The sequence below is a fragment of the Etheostoma spectabile genome, chromosome 7, assembly GCF_008692095.1.
Source record: "Etheostoma spectabile isolate EspeVRDwgs_2016 chromosome 7, UIUC_Espe_1.0, whole genome shotgun sequence".
NCBI classification, from domain to species: domain Eukaryota; kingdom Metazoa; phylum Chordata; class Actinopteri; order Perciformes; family Percidae; genus Etheostoma; species Etheostoma spectabile.
In genome coordinates this window covers 4,892,096-4,916,671 of record NC_045739.1, presented here as the reverse complement: position 1 = coordinate 4,916,671, position 24,576 = coordinate 4,892,096, and the positions used below count along the sequence as shown (strand labels likewise).

General features: G+C 42.0%; 1 protein-coding gene across 1 annotated transcript; it reads left to right on the top strand.

Annotated features, from left to right (window-relative positions):
• Positions 1-574: 574 nt before the first annotated feature.
• On the top strand, positions 575-22,378 carry bmp7b (bone morphogenetic protein 7b). Its single transcript, XM_032520290.1, has 7 exons — positions 575-1,284; positions 16,207-16,399; positions 17,882-18,030; positions 19,551-19,754; positions 20,835-20,911; positions 21,328-21,438; positions 21,763-22,378. The coding sequence occupies exons 1-7, from the start codon at positions 873-875 to the stop codon at positions 21,910-21,912; spliced, it is 1,296 nt and encodes a 431-aa protein (XP_032376181.1). The 5' UTR covers positions 575-872; the 3' UTR covers positions 21,913-22,378.
• Positions 22,379-24,576: the final 2,198 nt, after the last annotated feature.

The following is a 24,576-nucleotide window of genomic DNA, read 5'->3' as shown; positions in this document are numbered from 1 at the left end:
CAGCATGAAATGGTTGTTCTGAGACTGTAATACTGCCTCTTTGACATTAAAAGACAACCGACTTTTAAGTATTAAAACAATGTGAGCCAAGGTATTCAGAGAGTGCACCTGCAGAGTAACTATTACAGTGGCAGTATTGCAACTGCATGTTAAAACCTCTCCCATAGTATTGAAGGATTCACCCACACAAGCAAATAATGACTCCCTGATATGAAGTCTGTTATTTTCCGAAAGCACACTAAGACTGAAAGGCTATTGTCACTGCCTGGACATCTGTCATTATTGAATCCACACAAGCACACATGCCCTATGAATTGTGGGAAAGGAATGACGAAATGTGCTTCATCATAAACTGAAGCATCATGATACAAATCCCGTCCTAATCCGTTTTCTATTTGCACATGTAGCCTCAAGCCTTTCTCCAAGTGGTAACAAGGCCACTTCGATCTATCCTCATTAGAAACCACAACATACACGCTCTGTCCTCTTCCCCTCCCTCCCCCCCCCCCCCCCCCCCCCCCCTCCCCCAACCCCCTTCAATCCTGCTCCTCCCAGCACACAGCGCGTCCTCAGGACTTGGTCGAGTCTCTCCCGGTGAAACGGCTCTGATAGCAGTCTCCACTCTGCAGTTGCAGCTGCACTACCGTTCGCCACAGGCTGTGGATGAGGACGGAGGTCCGCGCGAACACAAGCTGCCCAAAAACCAATCAACAAAAGGAAGTGTGAAGTTGAGTTGATGTTTCATTTGGGAGCACTTCCCTCAACATGAGGGTCCGTATCTGACTTTAGATATTGAACAGAGCCTGCCTGTTGCTACAAGTTCAATATCCACTTGCCAGCGTTTCGGCGAACAGAACTGGGCGCAATTACGCATGGCGAGTACCATGGCACCGATTTTGGATAGACGTGCTCCGGCTCTGCTCTTGGTTTGGAGCTACTGCGTCTTGGCGGATACCGCTTTTACGAACTTTACTTTGGACAACGAGTTCCACTCCAGTTTCATCCACCGTCGGCTGAAGAGCCAGGAGCGCAGAGAGATGCAGCGGGAGATCCTGTCGATCCTGGGGCTGCCGCACCGGCCGCGACCCCACCTCCACGGAAAGCACAACGCTGCCCCGATGTTTATGTTGGACTTGTACAACGCCATGTCCATAGAGGGGGACGAGGACAGATACTCGTACCCCTACAAGCCCGTCTTCACCACCCAGGGGCCCCCAATAGCCAGCCTGCAAGACAACAACTTCTTGAACGACGCAGACATGGTCATGAGCTTTGTCAATTTGGGTAGGCTGCTTATTCTCTCACCATTTGTATGACCAAAAGCTATTGAAAATACGTTTAACAAGATTTATTAAAGCAATGTTGTAATGATGGCAAGGATCCAAGCCACTAGTGTGCACTTTTACTTAGTCCAGTCTCTCAAGCACAATATTTAGATTTTTAATTGTAATGAAAACAAGTAGCATACAGTATAGTTAGATGAATAAAGATTTTTGCAAGGACACACAAACACTGTCACATTTTTGGCTTGAAGTTTCTGTAGTTGTTGTCAAGTGATCCTCCAAAGGCCTGTATCTATATATATTCACAGTTTACTGCAAGTATGGCTCTCCACTTGTTGCAACTCAATGCTGTTTTTAGGATCCGTCATCAGTATTTAAGTCAAAAGATATCAATGTGTCAAAGGAGATAGTAGATTCCTTGTGGATTTTAGCTTGTGACTTACCTTCCCTAAGGAGCACCACCTGTATTTTTCTAATGTTTCTCCTACATGCACACATACAGGAGAACAGTACAACAACCAGGTTTAAAAACAACTTTGCACAGATATCCAGCTAATACCAGGAGTGTCACATTCCAGTGTCTGTCTCTGTTAAACAGCTGTGCAACCAGCTAATGTTCAGGTGCTGGATCTGTGGATGATGGACCAGCCAGCAGCTAAAATGTCAACCATGTGTTATCTAAAGAATGAGTAAGTCAACAGAAGAATGGGTTCAAAGTTAACTGGGTCCTCCCTTCACTCTAATCTGGAGACCTCCCTATAGACACTCAGACCACAAAATATTGCCAGTTAATGAGGATCCAAAGTTAGTTTAGTTAGTTTCACACAATGAATCATTGTGTTGTAGGATGCACGCCATGTTGAGTTCTTGGTTGTTAAATGTTGTTCCCCAGACCACTGTGCTTATCTAATCAGAATGTTTATTAAAATTAAACAGTATCTGACTATTTTCAGAGGCTGTTAAGTGCAAATAATTGCAACATTAGCAAGCAGTTTCAGATTTATGGATAGATAAACACATCATTAAAAGTAGGGGTGGTGGAAAAAATCAATACAGCATAGTATCGCAATATTGTCAGTGTCAATACTGTATCAATACACAGCCGCCAAGTATGAATCTTTTATTATATATGTTTTATTATATATGTTTTTGGTCAGTTTGTCTGCTTGACTATCCCTTGACTATTGCAGCAATACAATTGAAGGGATATGAACAAAAAGAAGAAAAAAAAATCTTTTCAGAGAAAACTGATGTTGACAAAGTCTCCTTTTGGGGACATCATTTGAAATTGGGAAAAATAAGAAGTTTGACAAAGGATATAAATTGCAATATATCGCAGAATATTGCAATATGTTTAAAATCGCAAATCATATCGTGGCATAAGTATTGTGAGAATATCATATCGGGAGGCGTCTGGTGATTCCCACCCCTAATTATAATTTAATTTGCTTAACACATGCAGTCACAGCAACTATTCGTCTTATGTTCCAGACAAGTTGCTGTGTTTAATTTGAGTGTATTAACCTTTACCATAATATAGTACAAGACAGAGAAAACAATTTAATGGAATTCTGAGCAGGTATAAACAGTTAAACCACCAGAATTTTAGTGACATTCTGCAAGGAGTTGGAAGTTTACATTAAACCCTGGAAAGATCAATGTTGGAGCGCCTTGGCAAGAGAGAGGGAGGTGACACTGGTTCCACCACTGCACTGTGTAATTACTGTGGGAGCTGCTGCATTGTGACTATTTTTGACAGGCTTTGACACAGATGGATTTGACCACAGAGACTCACAAACTCAAGGGCTGAGGCTGCAGTAAGCTGACTAGAAGAAGAGAGCTTTTGAGAGACAAAGAAAGCTGAAAGATGGTTGGGACTTGGTCTGTTTCACTTGCAAGGATGATGCTTAAAGCAGGGAGAAAATGTAAACAAAGATGGGTCACATCAGCAGGAATGAACATTTTATTTAATATATTAGAGGATCATGGAAAGAAAGTCACACCGCCTTCCTGAAGTCTTGGGTCTAATAAAGTTAGTGATGGCGTTTGTTCAGGTTGAGTCTTCCTCATGGCACATGTTCAGTGTTTCCTAATTTGTTACCCATTTGGATATAAAGTGGGCATTTGTCATTGCTATGTGTGTGCTATCTGCCACGTGTTGCATCTGTCAGTAGGGTTCATTGTTAGGTTTCTCCCTGAGTCTCATGTAATACCATCAAATATGTATCCAAGCAGCTTGATTCAAAACAGCAGATAGTATGCTGTTTAATTATCCTTCACATGGGAGAGAAGAGAGAGAGATGCAGAAAATAAGTGATGGCTATCTAATGGATTGACTGTTTCCTCTCCAAATTCCTTCCTTTCCACATTTACTCATTGTGGGTTTGTTTTCTTATTTAGGTTGTCTGAGAGCAAAATGAGTGTGGCTTTTATTTAAAACTGTCCCTCAAAGCTCTGCATGTCTACAAAAGCACCATGCCAAGGTACATTAGTCAGACTTTGCACACTGGCTGCAGCTTCCTGAGAGGCCTGTTTGCATGCACTGGTTTGTGTTGTTATTGAAGGCAAATACTGTGACTGAAGAATGTATCTGATTTTACTGTTGGTACATCATAGACCTATTGGTAGAATGTAAACTAAGTCAAAGAACGTATCTCAATGAACTACACTTAATATTAGTAATAAAAAAATCATGTTTTACTAGCTCATCCTCTTACTTCCTGATGCCATTCAGGGGAGCTGCTACACTCTGTTGTCAGCTTGTGTGAGGGTTGCAAACTCCAGTGCAGCCAACTAGGGCGGGTGTAGGCTTTGGTACAGACCCCAGGTCCAGGAACGTCCCCTCACTGAGTCACTTCAGTTTAAAAGCCCAGCTGTGTAAATGGCTTACAGCATACATTCAGAATGTGTACACTGCTATGCAAAACACAGGTCACCCATGTCACTCAGGGTGTGTGCCGGACATGCCATGATAACACGCCAGCAAGTAAGCGCAACACACACACAAGGTAGAGATGTCTACAGAAAGGTGCAAAAAGAAAGTTATAAAAGTTGCATTTTAACATATTACTTGCCAACATTGTCTATCTGTCTGCCTATCTGCCTACACACTCATGTATCTACAGTACACATCCTTTTTGTAACTATTATTTAATCGTCTCAGTGTTCTCTGGCAGCATTAGCTCTCAGCCACTGTAAATTAAGGCATTTCCTCCTTAACAAACCACAGGCCGCTAATTTGGCGTGTGCTAAGCTACTGTTCAGTGCAATGCATCTTAAAATCATACTTGCCATTCAGGCACACCTACAAACACTCATAACCTACCTAAAACGCTTATTTACACCTCCTAGAGCAGTGATTCCCAACCAGGGGTATTTCTGCTGTTGCTAGGGGGTATGTGAAAAAATTGTAGCGTAACCCAACCAACTTGAAAAAAGACAGATTTTGATTTTTTTTTGTTATTGTGTTTTCGTTCAAAGAACTGTTTGTATATTTATACATTTTATTCATCAGAACTTTAATATATTTTGATGTTCCTCTGTTCTGTTGTGACAGTAAAACCAACAAATTTATTTTTTAACTGCATTATCATAGTAGTTCAGTGAGGACTCACACATAACTACAAAATAACAACAACAAAAAAATACCTATCGACTTATAAATTGGAATGTCAGATTTTTTAATCACCAAATTGGTATCAGCCTTTATCGGTCGGAACTAGAAAAAATATAAATTATGATTTGATTAAAAGAATTCATTCACTTGTTAACATTGAGTCAACTGTAACATCTAAACACTATGGGTCTTATCTTGCACCCGGTGCAGCACACACACGCAAAAGATTAAAAATAAAAAATATTACGTTGCATCATAATATCAATGTGCCAAAAACGCCTGGCTTTTAAAGGGAATGGCAGATGACACACTGATTTGTTTATTGCATGTTACGCCCAAAACACACCTATGAATTAATGAAGACACCAAGTACAACCCTTTTGAAACATGCGCCTGGCGCGCTGACCTTTTTTTCTGCCGTCAAACTAGCAAAAGTGGATTTGAACACGCCCCTAAACGCACCCTCACGCCTTCACGCCTGGCACAGGCGCATTAAAATAGATAAGGTCGTTAAAATGGGTATAATTCAGATCGTTAAAATAGGGCCCTATGTGTTGCATTTGTGTAAAAGTGGAAAAACTAGTTACCAAGCGAGCACAGAAGTTTAAGCCGTGAGCTAAAAATAATGACTAAACTGTTCACATAATTAGCTAAAACTAGCCTGCTGGATAAATGGTTGAAACATTCAGCTTCACAGCAAGTAGTAGTAGCACTATACTAGTAGTAATTGTTGACCAAACCAAACTTAATATTGACAGTTCAATTGTGGAAAAAAACATATAATCTTTTATATAATAATTAGTGAATCGGTGGAGGGGTGAGTTCGTCTGACAGGGCTGTGGGTGTTCTTTAGACCAAGGCCAGGAACCACTGTCCTAGACCACAGGAAAGGGCTGTGACTTGGACGTCTACTATTTGCATCCTGGATGACTGAAACAGTAGCAACATCATCACCTGTGTTTGTGTGGGAGGCATGTTATCATGAGGTGTGGTAGTCACCGTTTTGTTATTTTGTCTGTTCTCATGCAATCTGACATGTATTAACTTAGCCTAAGATGAGGTTGAGGAAAAGAGGCAACTCTGCGGTCCATGTGTGTGTGTGTGTAGATTTGGGCTGGCCAATAATGTGGATTAATACTGTGATGATATGGTCTTATCATAATATTGTTCTAAGTTAAAAGATTTTTTTCTAATGTTGTCAACAAATCCACCAACAGATTATGTATAAATTAGTTTGATGAGAAGGTTGGTGTATAATGGTGACAGCAACATTCATATTTGATTATTTTACAATTGATTTTGCATACATTTGCCTTATTATGGTAAGTACCAGTATTGTAAAAACAATCCTCAATAATATCATGATAATACCGGCTTCTGTTTCAGGGTTGTGTTTTTGTGCATGCTTCCTCACGGTCACACTGTCATGGCTTACTGTTCTTATAAACTGTGCTTTTTCAGTAACTAAACCATGGCTGGCAGGCCACTGCATGTGTAACAGTGATGCTGTAAGTCAGCCTTTAAGCCACTCAGAGGGGGTGCTGTTGTAAAGTAAAAGCATCAAAAAAGTGAACAAATATAAAGCTGTTGAAAAGAAATGTGCTACCAGGGTGTATTTAATTGCCCAATGTTCTGCTGCTGTTAATCTACACCAGATGGGATACATTTCACTAATCGGAGTTGAAAAGCAGTACACAAACACAGCTCCACTGGTTTTCTTTCTCTCATTGTTGCAATGTGCAACATTTTGATATTGTTATCTCACCCAGTTTGAGCGGTGACGTTGCACATGGGGACCAGTTTTAGTGTTAGTACTGTGTCATGTTAAGGCTTTGCATATATTCAACTAGTGACTTTTGGCTGTGATCTGAGAAGGGAGGGGTGTCGTGAACAGACTTGGCTGAGTGAGTCAGTGCACTAGCAGGTAATTATCCTCTGCGTTACCTTGGTGACCTGACAGGGCACCAGCTGGCCCTCCACCATTCAGGGCCCCGCCGTCTGCTCCCATCAGTGCTGCCACATAGATTGTCTGCCAGTTCTATCTGCTTTATAGAATGTGGTAATAAGGAAGGTAATAGAGAGCCGACAGGGGAAGAAATGTCTAACTGGTAAATTAGTTTGGATTTATTAGAGGCTTTGGCTTTCAGACAGCACTGTGTCACCGGCTCACACACTCACGGCCGCATGCTCGGAAGCAGCTGTCACACTACAGTCACACCAGAGGCACGCAGTTCTTGTTTTATAGCCGATAGCCGAGAAGTGGAGGGTTCCACACTTGTAATTTCAAATGAATGGCTCCAATATCTCTCTTTTAACAAAAAACATACTCCTATCCAGTTCATTCCCTCCCCACCCTCATCTCTTGCTTCTTGCATTCCTCTTCACAGCAGGCTGCCCATGGTGCTGAGGTTAATACAGATGTTTCCTTCTGTCTGCAGGCCAAAGCAGCTGTGCAGAGAAACTTTATCTTTTCAGAGTCCAACAAGTCTCCTCATCTCGACCTCCACCATCATGTCTGGCCCTGTCTCCAGTATGTCCCCACACGCAGGCCCAAAATTGAAACCAAATTTCCCTCCCTACGCTCCTGAGTCAACAGTATTGATTATCAGCAGTTTTAATTAGTTAGTTATTATATGGTCCCAGTGGTGTTGTGTGGTGTTTAGTCTCCAACCTCCTGCCCTGGCCCTCACCTCCAGGGGTGTAAACCTCCCGTGCTTCCAGACATAAAACATTTCAACACTTTCTCAAGTTCTTTGGTGTGTTTTTCCACTCCCCACCTCTCTCTCTCTCACAGACACACACACACACACACATACATACACTCATACACACACTTTCTCTGAACCCAAAATACAGCTTTCCATTCTCTTTACTTCATTTCTCACTCCTCGCACTTTTTGTCGATCGTTGAGTTGTTGTAATTTGATGGATTCGTCTGTCCCGGTCTCTCCATCTCACACTAGAAGCTGCTTCCCCAAATGTGTTTGAGAAGGCTTCTCATCACATGAGGACCAGAAAATTGAAACACAAGTATGTGTTGAAGGCCAGTTATTCTTCATTCGTGTGTGTGTGTGTGTGTGTGAGTGAGTGTGTGCACACAGCCTGTCCATGCAACTGTTAGTATGCCTTTCTCCCTCCTGTAGATTTATGTCATCGCTTCTGTATACACTCCTAGTGAACTAAATGTGTATAGTGCATGTGTATGTACGTGCATAAGTGTGTTGAGAGAAACGCACCCACACTTTATTTGCCCAAGAGGAATGTTTCTGGAGCTAATTAGTGTTATTGAGTGCATGTTTTATTGCCTTCTGCTGGACAGGGAGTGAGCAGAAGTAGAGGAATGTAACAGTTGGTACAGATAGACCTGCCTTCCTGTCAGGTAATTTATCCTAATGCTTTCCACAATTTGATGAATTACGCTGAGATCTGGTGTGTAAGTAAAATACCACAAATGGAGACAAAGAATCTTTCCTCTCTTAAATTTCAGGCAGCTTTACAAAGTCTGCAGCAACAGAGATCCAGGAAAATCCTGGTTTTGTTTTCATTTATCTCTTATTCACCTGTTGAACCCAGGAGTCCAGAATGACATCTGGATGTACATAGCAGAGCCTCCGTGCTCTTGGCCAGTCTAAAGGGACTTGCTGGGAGGGATGATGAAACACTCTGCGTGTGGGACTTGACAAATGTGGCAAGCGTTTAAAAGGCCCAGATGTACTAAGCAGCGGGCGTTCTAGCTCTGCTACAATGATGGACGGAGTTCCTTCATTGCCAGGAACATTGGGCTTATTTTAGTTTTTCTAATAATTTCACTCTCCAACTCTAATACTTTTCTCTTTTCTGTCTGTCTCCAAATGTAGCTCAGATTTTGTGTTAAACTCACATTATTTGACCTGCAGACAATACGCAACCACTGCAATTTGCATATATAAAGAGAAATAATTGATACATTAAAGTAAGCTGTGAGAGTATATAAAGTGAAGTGGATAACAAAATGAATTTTTCGTGCGTTTAGCCACTTCACTTTCATCTGGGTTACTTTGGCCTTGCCTTATCAGTGACTGGCAGCACATAAGACTCCTCTGCACTTCTATGACGGTGGGTACCAAGCAGCGAAGCTATGAGAGCAGATGTGGGCCAGAGCACAGCCAGGGATCCTGGGACCAACAGCTCTGCTGCTGCAAAAACAAATACAGCACTCTTTGCTTGGCACTGGGGGAACTGACAGGGCCGAGGGGAGAGGAGGAAGGCGATAAGAGGAGAAGGAAAAGAGAGAAAAGGAAAGATGAGAGGAAAGGAAAGGCCAAGAAGAGAGGGAAAAGGTGGATCCCGAATGAATGCCGTGCATTTCTTCAAACCGAGTGCATTTCTGTCTTTATTTCCTTTCCTTGTGGGAACATAATGTGCTTTAGTTCAGAGCATTCGTGTTAGGGCAGTTATGTGTGTGTGTTTGTGCATTGAAAAACACAATTTTAGAGCCACTTACCCTGCCCAGTCGCCAGCTGCACTGTGTGATGTGTGTTAGTTCTCCTAGCGGAAGATTGCGTTAGCGGAAGCCCGTAATACTGACCAGATTCCTCAACAGGTTTCAACAGCCAAATCAAAGCTTGTAAAAGCCAAGCAATAACTGTATGCAAGTGCTTTTTATGATAAGTGATGACATTTTGCGTTGGAATATGAACTGCATGTGGCAGGTTTCTATTTGTTTAGGCAAGCGTGCAGCTGTGTTTCCTCCACAACTACTCTTTTTATTTCAAAAAAAGCAATGGGCTTTAATTAAACAAAATAAACAACAAGCTGTTAAATTTAGGGTGCCAATGTGCCCGTCATGTGTGCACACGATGCCGCTCTGGGGTGCAGGAGGAAATTATAAAAGGTTTTATGTAGACCCTGGGAAATCTGTGTGTCTCTTTGTGCCAATGTGCGTATTGTATGTGCATTTTCCTGAGGTCTATAATAAGAGGTGGCTTGGCTGGTTGAGAAGGGTGTGGCCCCTGTGGCCACAAAATTAAAGAACATAAAAACAAGGAGATGAGGGGAAGAGTGAGAGGGGGAAACTGAATGGCTGTGGTTCCACGTCTCTGAGTTGTTTTATCCTGCAGTTAAGAGGAAGTGCAGATGGTTACTGTGCATTAGCACAGAGAGATCCCTCATTGCCTTTAACAGATCTGTCCACACCCCTTCGTCCCTGTCTCTCCACACATTATATCTCACTACAGAACAATGGCCGCTGAAGATTTAGGATGTGGTTTCTTTGTTGTCCTCGTTGCCTTTCGCTAATGTGCAATCTCTCTCGACAGACCTCTGAGGGAACATGATGATGATGTCTAAGCTCCAATTTTGGAGATGACTCAATTTGTCCTGCAGAACCTTCAATCACTGTAGTGTGGGCTCTTCAGAATCACCACTTTGGCTTACAGTAAAGGAGAGGTTCATCCAAAATTAATTAAAATGTGAAATTATATATTTTCTCACTTTTGATTCTATCGATGGTATTAAAGAAGCCTTGAGTTAGACAAAAATATTGATATTACTCTCATGTATGTCTGTGAAATATGAATAATATTTGGCTCAGCACAAAGACTGAAAGCAGAGGGGAAAAGGGATGTATCTGTCTGTAAGTGACAAAATCTGCTTGCCAGCACCTCTGAAGTTTACTAATTAACGCTTTGTGTTTTATTTGTTTAATTTGTACAAAATCATGTAGTCTCCTCTGGTTGCCTGGCAACTGCTCCAAGCCAAGAAATAGTCCAGGACATAAATCTTGTGAATTGTTGTTTTTACACTTCAGTTTTTATACAGATTAAATTAACGAGCCAAGCTATCTTTTTTCTTCTGTTTTCAGTCTTTATGCTAAGCTAAGCTAACCAGCTACTCCAGCTTCATATTTAACATACAGATATGAAAGTGGAATCAATCTTCTCATGCAACTCTCTGCCAGAAAGTGAATAGGCGTATTCCCTGACATGTCAAACTCTTCCTTTAAACCCAAACTATGTGCATGGCCAGACACCAGTAAAGATAAGGTCATTTTGTACTTTGGACGAACTGACCCTTCAACACAGCTCCTGCGCGCTTTCTTTGTAAAGGACAGAGTGCCAAAGAGAGGCTTTATAGTCTGATACATTCCTGTGAGTTCCAGGCTGTTACACATCCAGTATAAATCTCTGGTCCATGATGCCCAGCGAAGCATGAGGTGGAACCCAGCACTACAGTTTACGGGTGCAGAGGGCAAACATGTTTGATGGCTGTGTGAGAGGGAGAGAGAGTGATCAACAAAGCTGTGGGTGAATTGGATACCTCTCAGTGGCCCTCGGGCTAAAGAACTCAAACATTTGGTTTGACCACAAGTATAAAATGTAAAGACTTCTTCCTGTGGCTACTGCTTCGACTTGCACACAGGCTCAAAGGCATGTGTATGTGAATGTGCACAGACACACACACACACACACACACACACACCACACACACACACACACACACACACACACACACACACACACTGCGGTGAGTTAATGATCGTTAAGTGTGAGTAAGTTATAGCATGAAACTTTGCTGACCCTTGTCCAGGGAGCCATTGCTGTCAGGCCCTACAGCAGTACAAATACATCACACAGGCATGATGTCATCAGTAGTCGCCATTGGGCAGGATGTTTCCTAACGTGGTAATCACCCTACTGTGGGTAGTCACCCGGTACCCAAGAGATCAAACCCTCTCTACTCTTTATAGGATAAACATCTTGAGCAATCTGCCCGTTCCTTGCACTCAGTTTTTCTTCCCCTCCTCCTTTTAGCTTACGGAAACTATGACTTATTTGTTCCCAGAACTGTGCTTAAAACATTGTTGAAGTTAGAGCAACAGAAAGAAAGAAAGAGACAGATCATAGTGCGTCACTTAAATCTGCATGCCTCTATGTAGCGTCCCCCTCATTTACGTCCAGATTCTTGTGATAAAATGAACTGACCGTGATTTGACTCATCGCTTTTTGTAGTGTCTGGTTTGGGAATCAGGTGTGCTGTTAGAGTTAATGGGCTCCACAGGGATGCAGAATGTTGTGCAGATAATGGTTGCACAGTTATCTCAAGAGAGCTGAAGGTGGGAAAGTAGGAGAGGAGGGGGGGGGGGGGGGGGGTGGCTTAAGCTGTCGGTTGAGAAAAGTGAAAGTGGTGCCAGGGGTGAGATCCCTCCTGCTGGGCAGCGGAAGCGTGCAACGCGGGACTAACAGGTGTGAGGGTGCCGAACAGACACTTGGGCTAATGCGAGCCGTCAGATTTGGCCGCTGCCGCTCCGGAGCTTGAGGTGTCGGAGAAGTGTCTTAGGTCTACTGGCTCGGCAGGAGAGGGGGATAGGAGCATGCAAGAAAAGACAAAGATTTGTGAAAGGACAAAGCTGGGTACAGTATATATAATGTTTTTGTTATTGTCAGCAAATCCAATGAAACCCAGCCTGTCAGTGGCTCCCATTTGTTCCCATTGAAGAAATGGGTAACAAATGTAATTTTTTGTAAAAGGCTAGATCATTTCCTAAACAAAGGAGAACCATAGCTTTTAGCAAATGTTCCACAAACAGGAGTAGATAGTGTATTTGAGTGTATTTTGAAATTCAGAAATCACCAAATTGCTGTAGAATAGTGAACCTCAAATCACTGTTGATTAAAGATCAAAGGTTAGAGATTGTCAGCAGTGGAGTACAGGACAAGGAAGCCGTACGCCTTGCATAAATCTTAAAAGATGCTAACACAGGGATCAAACCCCTCTGGTTGCCAGGTGTATGGTAGGTTTGGAGGACGGAGAAGTCAGTCGTCATCATCACAAAATCTCTGATGTGTGCTGCTGTGCACGTGTGTGGCCCACACAAGTCAAATGATGTGGGATAACTGTGCATCATCAGCAAGTTGTATAAAAAGCAAATCAGATGTCAGACCGAATGATAAAGCAGCTCCCTGTGTATGTGTATATGTTTGTGTGCTGGTGTGTGTGTGCATCTCTAATTATGGATTACAGAAACCCATAATGATTGTGTTACCGTGCTGTGACGCACAAGACCGTTTGCTTCACAGGAAACACTTTTTGATAGTTGGGTGTGTGTGTATGTTGTGTGTGCGTTGTGTGTGTAGTTGTGTGTGTGAGGAGCAACAACCAATCTGGACGCCGGCTACTTGGAATGAAGGGCTCATAAGCCATGAGAGGGTGTGTTCACCATGTTTGTGGTGTGTGCATGTTTGCGACACAGGTGGGGCGATGGCTACTCGCTTCCTCCCAGAGGAAGTCATAAATGCACCCGCTTGACTTTGACTGTGCCTCTTCCCCTCATATAATGACTGCCATACTGCTATAATGGGCTGGAAGAGAAAGAGTCAGAGAGACAAAGGCAGCATCGTGGCAGAGGCTAAAGCTTCGCTTTGTAGGCTGCTCTCATTTTCTCTTAAACTGTACAGATGAAATTCACACAGTGAGGAGTGGAAATGGAAAACGATGCAAGAGAAATAGTGTGGGAGTTTCACAGCAGCATCCAGCTGTTCTCACAAGCAAAGATAAAGAGCTTTTACAGTGAAGGGGCGGGCGGCTGCCCTGGAGGCTGAGGAACAGGTCTGGCTTTCTCCCCAGAGGGAGTGCACCTGCACTGGGCTACAGGAGGAGGGAGAGGTCCCTGGTGTGGTAGAGGAAAAAGCAGGCCCTGGAGCAGAGAGGTATGAAGGTGAAAAGAGAATGTGTGAGAGGCCACCAAAAACATGTAGTAAGTCAATGGATGGAAGATCAAATAAAAATGGTAGTCCTAACTTTGTTATATTCCTCTTTTGAATCTAGAACATTTGTTTTGTTTAACCACTGGGCTGCTATAGCCTACAGTGTGTAGTAGAGTTGGAGTGTGATTTCAGTTTCAGGTATAGGTGTAGCTTTAGACTTTTCAGCACTAGAAGCATGCATTTTCAGCATAGTCAATGTAATGTCGTAAAGGGTGACTTGGAGGGTGGGGGCTTGATGAAAGCCCTGATTGACGGAGAGGTCCACAGTGCATATTTGTGTGGACAGAGAGCACGCTGTTAAATTGATGAAGGTCTAAGTCCATTGTTTTCAGAAAGAGTTGAACAGCTTTTCAAACCATTCCAATGTGTGCCCATAGCAGACCGAGGACAATGGGAGCCTAAAGCTAGGCCATCTAATGGCCAACAGAGAGCAGAGCTGTCCCTCATTGAAGAGTAATTAGATCCTTTCTTTACCCCTGCTCTGGCCAATCATCTCACAGTGCTGCCTTTGTATAATGTCCTTCAACAACTGGGTTTAATAGAGACATAAATGAAAGGGGGTGTGGGGCATAAAGTCCATCGGGACAACTCCATAAAAAAACTGAGCTGAGGAAGACAATGAGGCAGGTGTGCAGTGAAAAAAACACAGCACAAACTGTGTAGTGAAACATGCATAACATTTACATCATTGCACACTTATATTACTAACAGCTGGTATAGAACAATTACGCTGTCGTCAGAAATTCATTTGAATTGGTGTGTGTTTGTGTGTGTGTGTGTGCGTGTGCGTGTGTGTGCGTGTGTGTAGACTGTAAAAATAAGGTGTGCATGCATTAGTGTGATGATTGCTCCATGTGATGATGGCTTTTCTAACTAAAGTTGAGAGTTCAGAGACATTTGACTCGGATAAAGAACTGTTGAGTAGCGATGGATGGCTGCTGAAGATAGCAGAGGGATGGGCTGCTGGAGAGGGCTGTCCTCTGTCCCCAGCTGTGACTTAGCCCTGCAGGGGCAAATGGTTTAAACTGTATTAGGACTGTAAACATTTTTTGTATCCACTAGCGCCATGGCTCTATGGATGGCTTTGTCAGTCTGTTGGTCAGTCAGTCTGTCAGAAGTTTCTCAACAAATATAACATAGATTGCCATTCAATCTTTTGAACTATGATAACTTTGGTTATCATCTAGCTTCATCGTCAGGTCCAAATTTCAATCTGTCCAATACTTTGGTATGTGACCAGATACCTGCAAAACATTTCTATCTGCTTAAGCTGTGCTTTGTTTTCAGCGCTAATAAGAAAGATGGTAAACATGATAAACATTAAATCGTATAAACCTTAGCATGTTAGTGTGCTGATTCTGAGCATTTAGCTCAAAGCGCTACTGTGCCTATAGCCTCACAGAGCGGCTAGCGTGGCCGCAGACTCTTTTTTTTGCAATCAATGAATCTTTTGGATTTAAATTGTTTGTTTGTCTGACCCCAAAACCCAAAGTTTCAATTTGCAATGGTATAATATCATTTTTATCGCCATTTTGTATATTTTTTCCCCCCTTGTTACGCACTTTATAATCTCTGGTTGTTATAGGTGCTATATAAATAAGGGTGGGAGGACATCTCTACTCTAAACTACAGTATAGAGAAGGAGGGACACAATCGTAGGAAAGAAGTGCTCAAAATACCCACAAGATCTGGATAGATGATGCATTGTTTTCATGGTTTTTGCAATCTTATAAATAAATCATTTATGGTGTTTGTGTGTGTGTATGATTCTGTTTGTATATGTATTGATGCGTGGTGGTGTGGGCGGTCTGTCTGACAGTTAATAAAGAGAGGGGTGGAAGGAGAGCCAGGAGATGATGAGAGACAAGGCGCTGACCCCTGGGATGTCCTGCTGGGACATGAGAGGAGAAGGGTCAAGGGGGGCACGTCTTTGGGGTGCAGGGGGTTGGAAAGCTGGGTTATGGGGATGAGAGAGAGGAGGGGATGGGGTACACCAAACATGAAGCCCCTAACTCATGAGAACCAGATGAAGGACAGACTGGTATACTCTCCGGGGCTATCGGAGGAAGAGAGGGAGAAGAAAGGGACTCATAAAGCTGTCAGAGTCCGCCTGCATCTCTCTATCATGGCTCAGTGCGCGCCAGATGCATTGCTTCTAGTGCTCGGCCTCATGAATGTGTTTCAATCATAGGCCAACATGTGTACCGCATATCTATAGATGTTTTATTCTGGAACGGACCCGGAGTGTGACAAGCTATGTCAGCTCCTTGCTAACAACAGCGGTTGATGGACTGTTTCAGAAGAATAAATAGTAGAAATTCTGAGAGAAAAAGACATTTGTTCTCAAGCCTCGACTCAAGACTTTTTAGATTTAGTCAGAGTTAGTTTAGATTCTCTGTAATTCATTGAGTTAAAATACCCCTCTGTGTCTCCCTGCACACATTTTGTATACCTGTTGGTAAAGGGGGGAATGTAAAAACAACAACAACTGCATGCATAGAGTCCGTTAGATGATGCATTTTTTGTTTAGTTTTCATATGTTTTACTTTTGTTTTGTTTGCAGTGGAGCACGATAAGGAGTTCCTACCAGTGCGGCGGCATCACAGAGAGTTCAGATTCGACCTTTCACGGATCCCGGAGGGTGAGGCCGTCACTGCTGCTGAATTTCGTATTTATAAAGACTTCATTCACGAACGTTTCGATAATGAAACCTTCCGCATCAGCGTCTACCAGGTGTTGGAGGAGCACTCTGATAGGTGAGCTTGGATATATGGTTTTGTTAGTTTGAGCGCCAGCAATGTAAAGTATGTTTCAATATTGTCCAACAAGTGAAATATATTCACGTTTATATACAGTACATCTGGGCTTTTTACTACTGTGAAATGTCAAAATGTCTGTGAAAAAAGCCTAATGTCAATTGAATATGTTTAAGGCAAGTTAGGGCAAGGCATCTTTATTTGTGAATTTAATTTCAGCAACAGGGCAATTCAAAGTGCTTTACAAAAAACATTAAAGGGCAGTTGAAACCAATAAAAAAATATATAAAAAAAGATAAAAATACAACATTTTAGGACGCTACTATGGGACAATTTGTAAGCCATTGCTCTCTACCCGCAATCCTATCTGTTCCCAGAACGGGCGGTCCCATACTTTTTAATACACTTTTTTATGCCAGTCCCAATTTTCAACAATGTAGCTTCAGTAACAGTTCAAATATAAAAACAGATAAAATACAGGAATAAATGTTACAGTGCAGTATAAGAAATGAACACTTATTTAAAGAAAGGCAGAATCAAGAAGAAAGGTCTTCAAAATCTTTAGGTTTTGGACTTTTGTTTGTAACTTAACGACATCACCTTGATATTATGATATTCATCTTTGTCATTATTTTCTTCTATTTATTAGACAATTCATTAATTAAAAACACTATATGTATCAGTAATGAAAATAAGCATAAATTGCGGTCCTTAATACAAAGCATTTCCACTCAGAACAGTTCTTAGACCCACCTTCTCCATGAGGCTAATCTGGGCCGTCCAGAAGGTGTATGTAACTCGGGAATGGCCCATGTCCTGCTCTCCTCGACCCCTCCTAAAGGTTTCTGTTGTCCAGAGGGAACAACACAGTCATTTATTCCTTTGCCAGAGACGGGTCTGGGTACATGAATGAACCAGAGCTCTGTGACATACTATCTGCCCAGTTAGAAAATAGGTTGGGATACATGAATGGCCACATGAAGAACAAGAGATTTTAGTCTCAGATTGGGGAAAGGGTAGAAAATCCTGTCTGACTTGGATATGCATTATTTCATTCACTACTTTTTTACAATTTTTTTCCTCTTCCGCAGCTGTGTACCACCTTCTCTCTCTTTCTTTCTCTCTTTGGCTTTCTGGCTCTCTCACTAAATTCCAGCCAGTGATGGACTGTGTGTAGTGTATGAAAGGACCGGCCGTTTATAAAGCCATTATTGTCAATTACAAAAATGAAGTGTTCCCCTGGGCCTCACCATCTGGAGCCTTCCCTCTCTCACTCTTTTTCTTACTCCATCTATCTCCCTTTGTTTCACTTCGTTACACTCTTGCGACGCCCTCTCTCCACTCCATTACTTTTGTGCTTCGGTCACTTAGCTTTACACATGGTTTCAACCCAACGTTTGTAGTTGTGCAAATAACCTGTGTTGACTTATCTTGGCTCTGACTTTGAGTGTAAAATTTGATTGTCTTTCGCCTCCCCACCAGGGAGTCAGACCTGTTTCTGCTGGACTCTCGGGTGATCTGGGCAGCAGAGGAGGGCTGGTTGGTGTTTGACGTGACAGCCACCAGTAACCACTGGGTCCTGAACCCTGGCAGGAACCTGGGTCTACAGCTTGCCCTGGAGAGCACAAATGGTGAGTGTCAGTCAGCTCAGCGTATTCCCTGGCACATAGGAAGTCACAGGTCACCATATTACCTGAGTGCCTGAAGAACATGCATCAGAAAAGGACAAGAACAAAGGTACAAGGACGAGGTGATGGGACGCCAGAAAAAAATCACTGAGATGATTTAACACCCTTCTGACAGTGTAAACAAGAATTTAAAAAATCAGTAGATATGATTTATTTCACGACGGTTGTGTTGAGTTTGCACAGGTGTTTATAGTAAAACATGGTAACTATTTTAAGTAAAATTAAAGTATTGAATGTATGAATTAATGTAGCTAATTCAGTTTATGAGTTACCAGTTATCCAGCAGGGTCCTAGGTATACCCTAAAATGTACTCAGAGTAAAGATTCCTTAGTGGATTGAGGTAAAGCTCAATTTAAAGCGCAGACATTGCAAAATGAAGTTTGTGTAGTTGATAGAGTTTATACTTAATTTAAAATCTAGTGGTGAACACATTTACAATAACAGAAGTAGATGGTCAAGTCAACCGTGTCTTGATATGTGTTCAGTGTTTTTTCTGTACCAGCACTGCATGCAGGTGTTAAGTTAAATAATGATCAAATTTTATATGGCTAGGACTTTTATGTATTTTTCCGTGGTATAAATTCTAGTATCGTGACAACATTACCACATTATAATACAACATGCATTGACATCATAGGCCAGATACTCAGTTGATGCATTTATTGTGTGTACGCAGCAAAGATATATCAAACCCTGCTGCACATCATTCATTCATCCGTCATACCCTCAGCATCATTAGCAGACAAGCAGAAAATACACTGCGTTATGCAAAGGATAACATCTTAGCAGCAGGTTGTGATTGCAAGGCTTGGAGGTTAGTCAGTGGAAAGCTTTATCAACAAACAGTGTGAAGTACAAGAGCGTGTTTGAGAATATTATCTCTCTACAGGCTGGCAGGATGTTACATGTTAGGTGAAGAAAACAGACAATTGTATTGCTTTCATGTTGTGGGAGGGAAGTGCTGGAGAAGCTGTATCTATGAATGTGTGTTTGTGTATGAAGTGTAATGGGCGAGCATGTACAGACAGGTCCACGGGACATCCCGTCGCCAGCGGCGACCATAGGTCTTGATTTACCACATAACGGCGATCAGACACACATTCTTCTACATGAGAAGTAGATGCTAGAGAGCACATGCACGAACACACACCCACACAAACACACGCTCACTCACGAGTAGAGAGGCTTTGTTCTTGCCATTGCAGAGGCAGAGAAGGGACGATAAAAAGGGAAAGGAATTCACAGAGGCAAAATCTCATTTGCAAAACAGACAAAAGTGGTTGCAGTGAGGAGAGCGAGGACCACACACATGCAAAATAAACTCTAAATACAGACACACCAAGCGGGCACACATTTACTTGATTTCAAAAGCTTTTCCTTATACATCACCCTGTATGAAAAGAAATCTGGATTTCTGTGAAGCCAAAACCGGTTGAACTGTTCTCTCTGTCTCCCCCTACAGGGGAGAGCATCAATCCTCGGGTGGCCGGGCTGATTGGTCGCAGTGGGCCTCAGAATAAACAACCCTTCATGGTGGCCTTCTTTAAAGCCACTGAGGTACACCTGCGAAGCATCCGCTCAGCACAAGGGGGGGGCAAACAGCGTAATCCCAACCGCTCCAAAGGGACAAAGAACCAAGAGGCACTGAGAGTGGCCAATGTTGCAGGTAAACACGCAAAGTGTGTATGCTGCATATACAGCCAGCTCTGATTTATGCTATTGTTTTGAGCCAACCCCTGTTTTGATCTGGCTTTTGTTGGCAATGTGGAGAATCCATGGAATGGGACACAGATGAGTGGTTTAACACATAGTGTGTACTCATGGACATGCAAACACAACCATCTCCAAATATACAATATATCCAGAGCAACTAAAGCATGCTATTGGAATGGATGTGATTTTTGTACGACAAAACATGTGATGCATACTTGGGGGCTTTGTTTTAGAGGTGTGAGAGGGCTGTGTTTATGTGAGGCGCTGAAACATTAGACTGTAATGCCTGAGCTTCAAATATCCCTCTGCTGTCTTTGTTTATTTACACGAGCATTACAGAGCTGTTGGAGCCAAGTTCCCTGCATGGAGGTAAGGGACCACAGGCTTTTATGGCAGAACACATCTGCGGTGTGCTGTGGGGCACCCGGGGCCACAACACATGGTCCAAATGGGCCTGTTTGGAACTTTGGATACTAGCGGTCTTTAACTGGATGATGAGAACCAGTCGCTCATGATCATTTCCAATGTGAACCACTCTCAGGAACTAATGCACCACAGAGCCCCAGAGGTCACCAGAGGAAGCAAGCGAGATACCTTTTAGATAGAAAACAGACTGCTTTTTTTTTTTTTTTTACACATGGATGGGGTAAATGGGGAAATTAAAGTTTGAAATGGGTGAATAGAAAGGAGAGAGAATAAAGACGAGTTATGAAAAAAGGGGCGAGCCTACTGTGTGCACATGTGTTTCATCCAGTGGAAACTCAAAGCCCAGCAGAGAGACCTCCAAGCAGGGTGGCCCATTCATTTGAAACAATTACCAAATTGCTGCTGTAGCTGGAGCTGATTTCCTTCAGCCATTGTTAAAATCTTGATGTTTTTGTATGAGAATACTGGATGTGTTTAGGTCTGTTCTTTATCATCTCTGTCCAATTGGGGTCTGACTACAGTAAATAGTTACTCTTGTAGCTGAATGGGATAATAGCACATGTGTTGATGTATACTCCCTCTCCATCTTTCTGTTGTCTAACCCCAGAAAACAGCAGTACTGATCAGAAGCAGGCCTGTAAGAAGCACGAGCTCTACGTCAGTTTCAGAGACTTGGGATGGCAGGTACGGAAAGCACTCCTCCCCCACAACTCCCAGGTAGCCCAAATCAGATACTCGTGGTTGTGGGTCTTATCCCAGAGTCCTGATAAACTAAACTAGAATCAACCCATATAATGCCTGAGCCCAGGGGTATTATTTCCATAGTTTCAGCTTGACATATATATAATATAATCTTATTTTCTTTGTCATTCTTTTTTCTTTGAAGAGTTAGTTGCATCTTTGAATTTATATTTTGATTAACAGCTGACAATATACAATTATAATATTACCTGAAAAGACACCAGAATCCAAGGTGAGGCAAGTAATGTGACAGTGCTCTTTTGAGAAAAGGTGCAAATGCAACATCATCTATCATTACTATCAGTATTTTCCCAATTCTACAAACCTACATGTCTGTGCTACTCCCTCCCCATTCTCAGGACTGGATCATCGCTCCAGAAGGATATGCGGCGTACTATTGCGAGGGAGAGTGTGCCTTCCCGTTGAACTCCTACATGAACGCCACAAACCATGCCATTGTGCAAACCCTTGTGAGTAACCATGAAAGCAGGGAACAAAAACCCAGCAGTCATGTTAAGAGTCTAATCATCTCATCAACTGTCAAGACAATGTAGCCGCTGTTCAAACTACTGTATTCGATGAGCCAAAGCCGTTGCAGATTGTATTTTAGAGTAAACTGTCATCAGTGATGCGACACAGGATAAGGTCAACATTTTAAAGACTGCTTTTCTCCAACAGTAGTAAGATTGAGTGTATGGCCCTGTGTGATACATCTTTTTTTTAAAACCATTTGTTAATATTAATTTGTGGTGTGATGATGATTTTAACATTTGAACTCCCCCTACTCTTCCCAGGTTCATTTTATTAACCCGGAGACGGTTCCTAAGCCTTGCTGTGCTCCCACACAGCTCCACGCCATCTCGGTGCTCTACTTCGATGACAGCTCCAACGTCATCCTCAAGAAATACCGCAACATGGTGGTCAGAGCTTGTGGCTGCCACTAGACTGTCTTTACATAGAGACACACACATAATGCACACACACACATGAGTAGAAAGGGCTTCTTCCTGCTGTCAGGCAGCATTTGAAACATTGAGAATGGAGTACAAAATGTACTGCATGTATTTTATGAACGTTCTGAGAGGTCAAGACAGTCTTCCGTATGAAAGATACTCTTGTTACATTTTGTCCTGTCCTGAAGTAAACCCAATGTTGTGTGGCTCAACGGGGATTTCAATCCATTTTAGACTCCTCGCCACAAGTGCACACACACACACACAAACACACACACACGCACAAACAAATATGCACACACACCCCTTAGATACCCTTCCCTCAACCGGAACTGTTGAAAGCCTCCTGGATTTACCTCATGGCTCCAAGCTAATGAAGTGGCAGTCAAAACTTGGAAATGCATACATATACATTTATAATTACACACACACACACACACACACACACACACACACACTTACGTTTGTGCTTTCTACTGTACATACAAGACATTAAAAGCAGTGATTGTACTGTATATTCATTCACAGTCAACTATCTTTTGTTTTTTTCAGTAATTGTTATTGTAGCTGATACTTTTACTGTAGATTTTATTATATAAATATATTTTTATGACTGAGATACCTGGATGGATGTTCTGAATTTCTTCTATGTACAATACTGTGTAAATATATATGTATTTTTTTTTTTTTTTTTTTAAAGCACAACGTGTATTTATTTCCTAGAATGTCACTTGGGTTTTGTGTTTTCTCCTGTATGTAATGCTGCCTGTTTTCTTTCACACAGTACACACCAGCTCTGAGGAAATGAAAACAAAGTCGACAGAAAAGCGTTGAGTTTCAACTCGATCTGCCTCTCTCTGCCTCACGTGTGCACGAACGCTACACAGTGATGGCGGAAGACAATTTATGATAACTTGGACCTGTTTAAATGTCGACATATATCATCAGTCAGAGCTGTTCCGTATACAGGACCTAACGCACAGTTTAACAGCAGCATTCAGCTGACCTGTCAGAGAGAGAGAGAGAGAGAGAGAGAGAGAGAGAGAAAGTGGGAGCTTTGCACGTGGCATCTTGTTCTGTGTGCTAGACATTTTCAGGTTTATATCCCTCGGCTGTAATACAATCTGTCATATTTAATAGGTCTATTTATTGAGAGCTGGCTAAGATGTTCTACAGTGTGCTCCGATGTCTCAACCATCTTTTTACTGCTGAATTGGTACAACAATAAACTGGGAGAAAAGCAATAAAACCCACCTTGACATGTGTTGTTTAATCTGGATAAAAAAAGCAGACCTAAATTGACATGCTGGTGTTCTCAACACTTTCCCGCACAAATATTTGCTCAGATTGTATCTTTGCCTGCTGACCTTAGTTCTTTCTGAGAAGTGTGTTTTTTTTTTTTGTTGTTGCAAAAGCAAGCTGAAAATCTTTTCTCAGGTTTATGTTTAGGAGCAGTGTGTGTGTGTGTCTGTAGTTTTTTTCTTTTCTTTTTTTTGTCTTTGGGAGAGTGGATGGTTGCACATGCATTTTAATGTAAAGCGCAGGTTCTGTATTTCAAGTCTACCATTTATAGTTATATTATTTTTCCTGTAAACATGAGAGCATTTAGCCTCAAATTTGTGTTTTTTTAAAGAACCCTTTTTGGGGGGCCCAGTACAATCCAATACAACAGTCCTGTCCCAATTATCTCTTTATCTTTGTCATAGTTGGCCCTTGTGGTGTCTTCCTGGAAATTTTTGTTTTTTGAGTCCAAATTTAAAATGAAAAACCTTCTATCAAGGTTATGGTTGTCTTTTTCGACCCTTTTGTGGCTTTCCCCCCCCCCCCAATGATTTTGTCACTTTTTCAACGTTTGTCGACCTTTTTTGAGCCTTTTAAAATGCTCGTGGGTTTTTTCCCCAAATTTTCAAAGCTTTTTTTCTTTTTCTCTTTTACATTTGTCACTTTTTTGACGTTTTTGTTACTTTTTTCGACATCTTTTCACATTTTTGTCACTTTATTTGACATTTGTTCACATTTTTGTCACTTTTAGTGACATTTTTTTTACACTTTTTTAAAGTTGTTTAACCAATTCTTTTTTCTCCAAATGCCATACAATTGACAAAAACACACACAAATTCAATGAAAGTAGTGAACTGATTATTTATTTAACTTGTGAGGAGCGTTGATGGGAACCATCCACGTGACTTTTTTTGGAAAATTTGTCTGAATGAAACCCAGATTTCTGATGTTGAAGTAACACAGTTTACCACTGCCCTCTGCTGGGGGAAACTATACCGTGTGTTTTTCTTCATGTTGCCATGTCTCACTGCGAGGCTTTTTATTTCTTATTAGTCTGAACTTTGCACTGACATTGCTGATCTTAAGAAATAACACATTTTCAGACAGCACAATAACGCCTGTGAGGAGGAGGAGGAGGAGGAGGAGGAGGAGGAGGAGGAGGAGGAGTCCTCGAAAAAAAAAAAAAATCTCTTTACACCTACATACTTTCATTTTCACATGAACTTTTCGGAATGAGTTGTGTGCGTGCGTGCGTGCGCGTGTGTGTGTGTGTGTGTGAGAAAGAGAGAGAGAGAGAGAGAGAGAGAGAGAGAGAGAGAGAGAGAGAGAGAAAATGACTCACCCCGTATCATTTACTCCTTTACTCAATTGTCC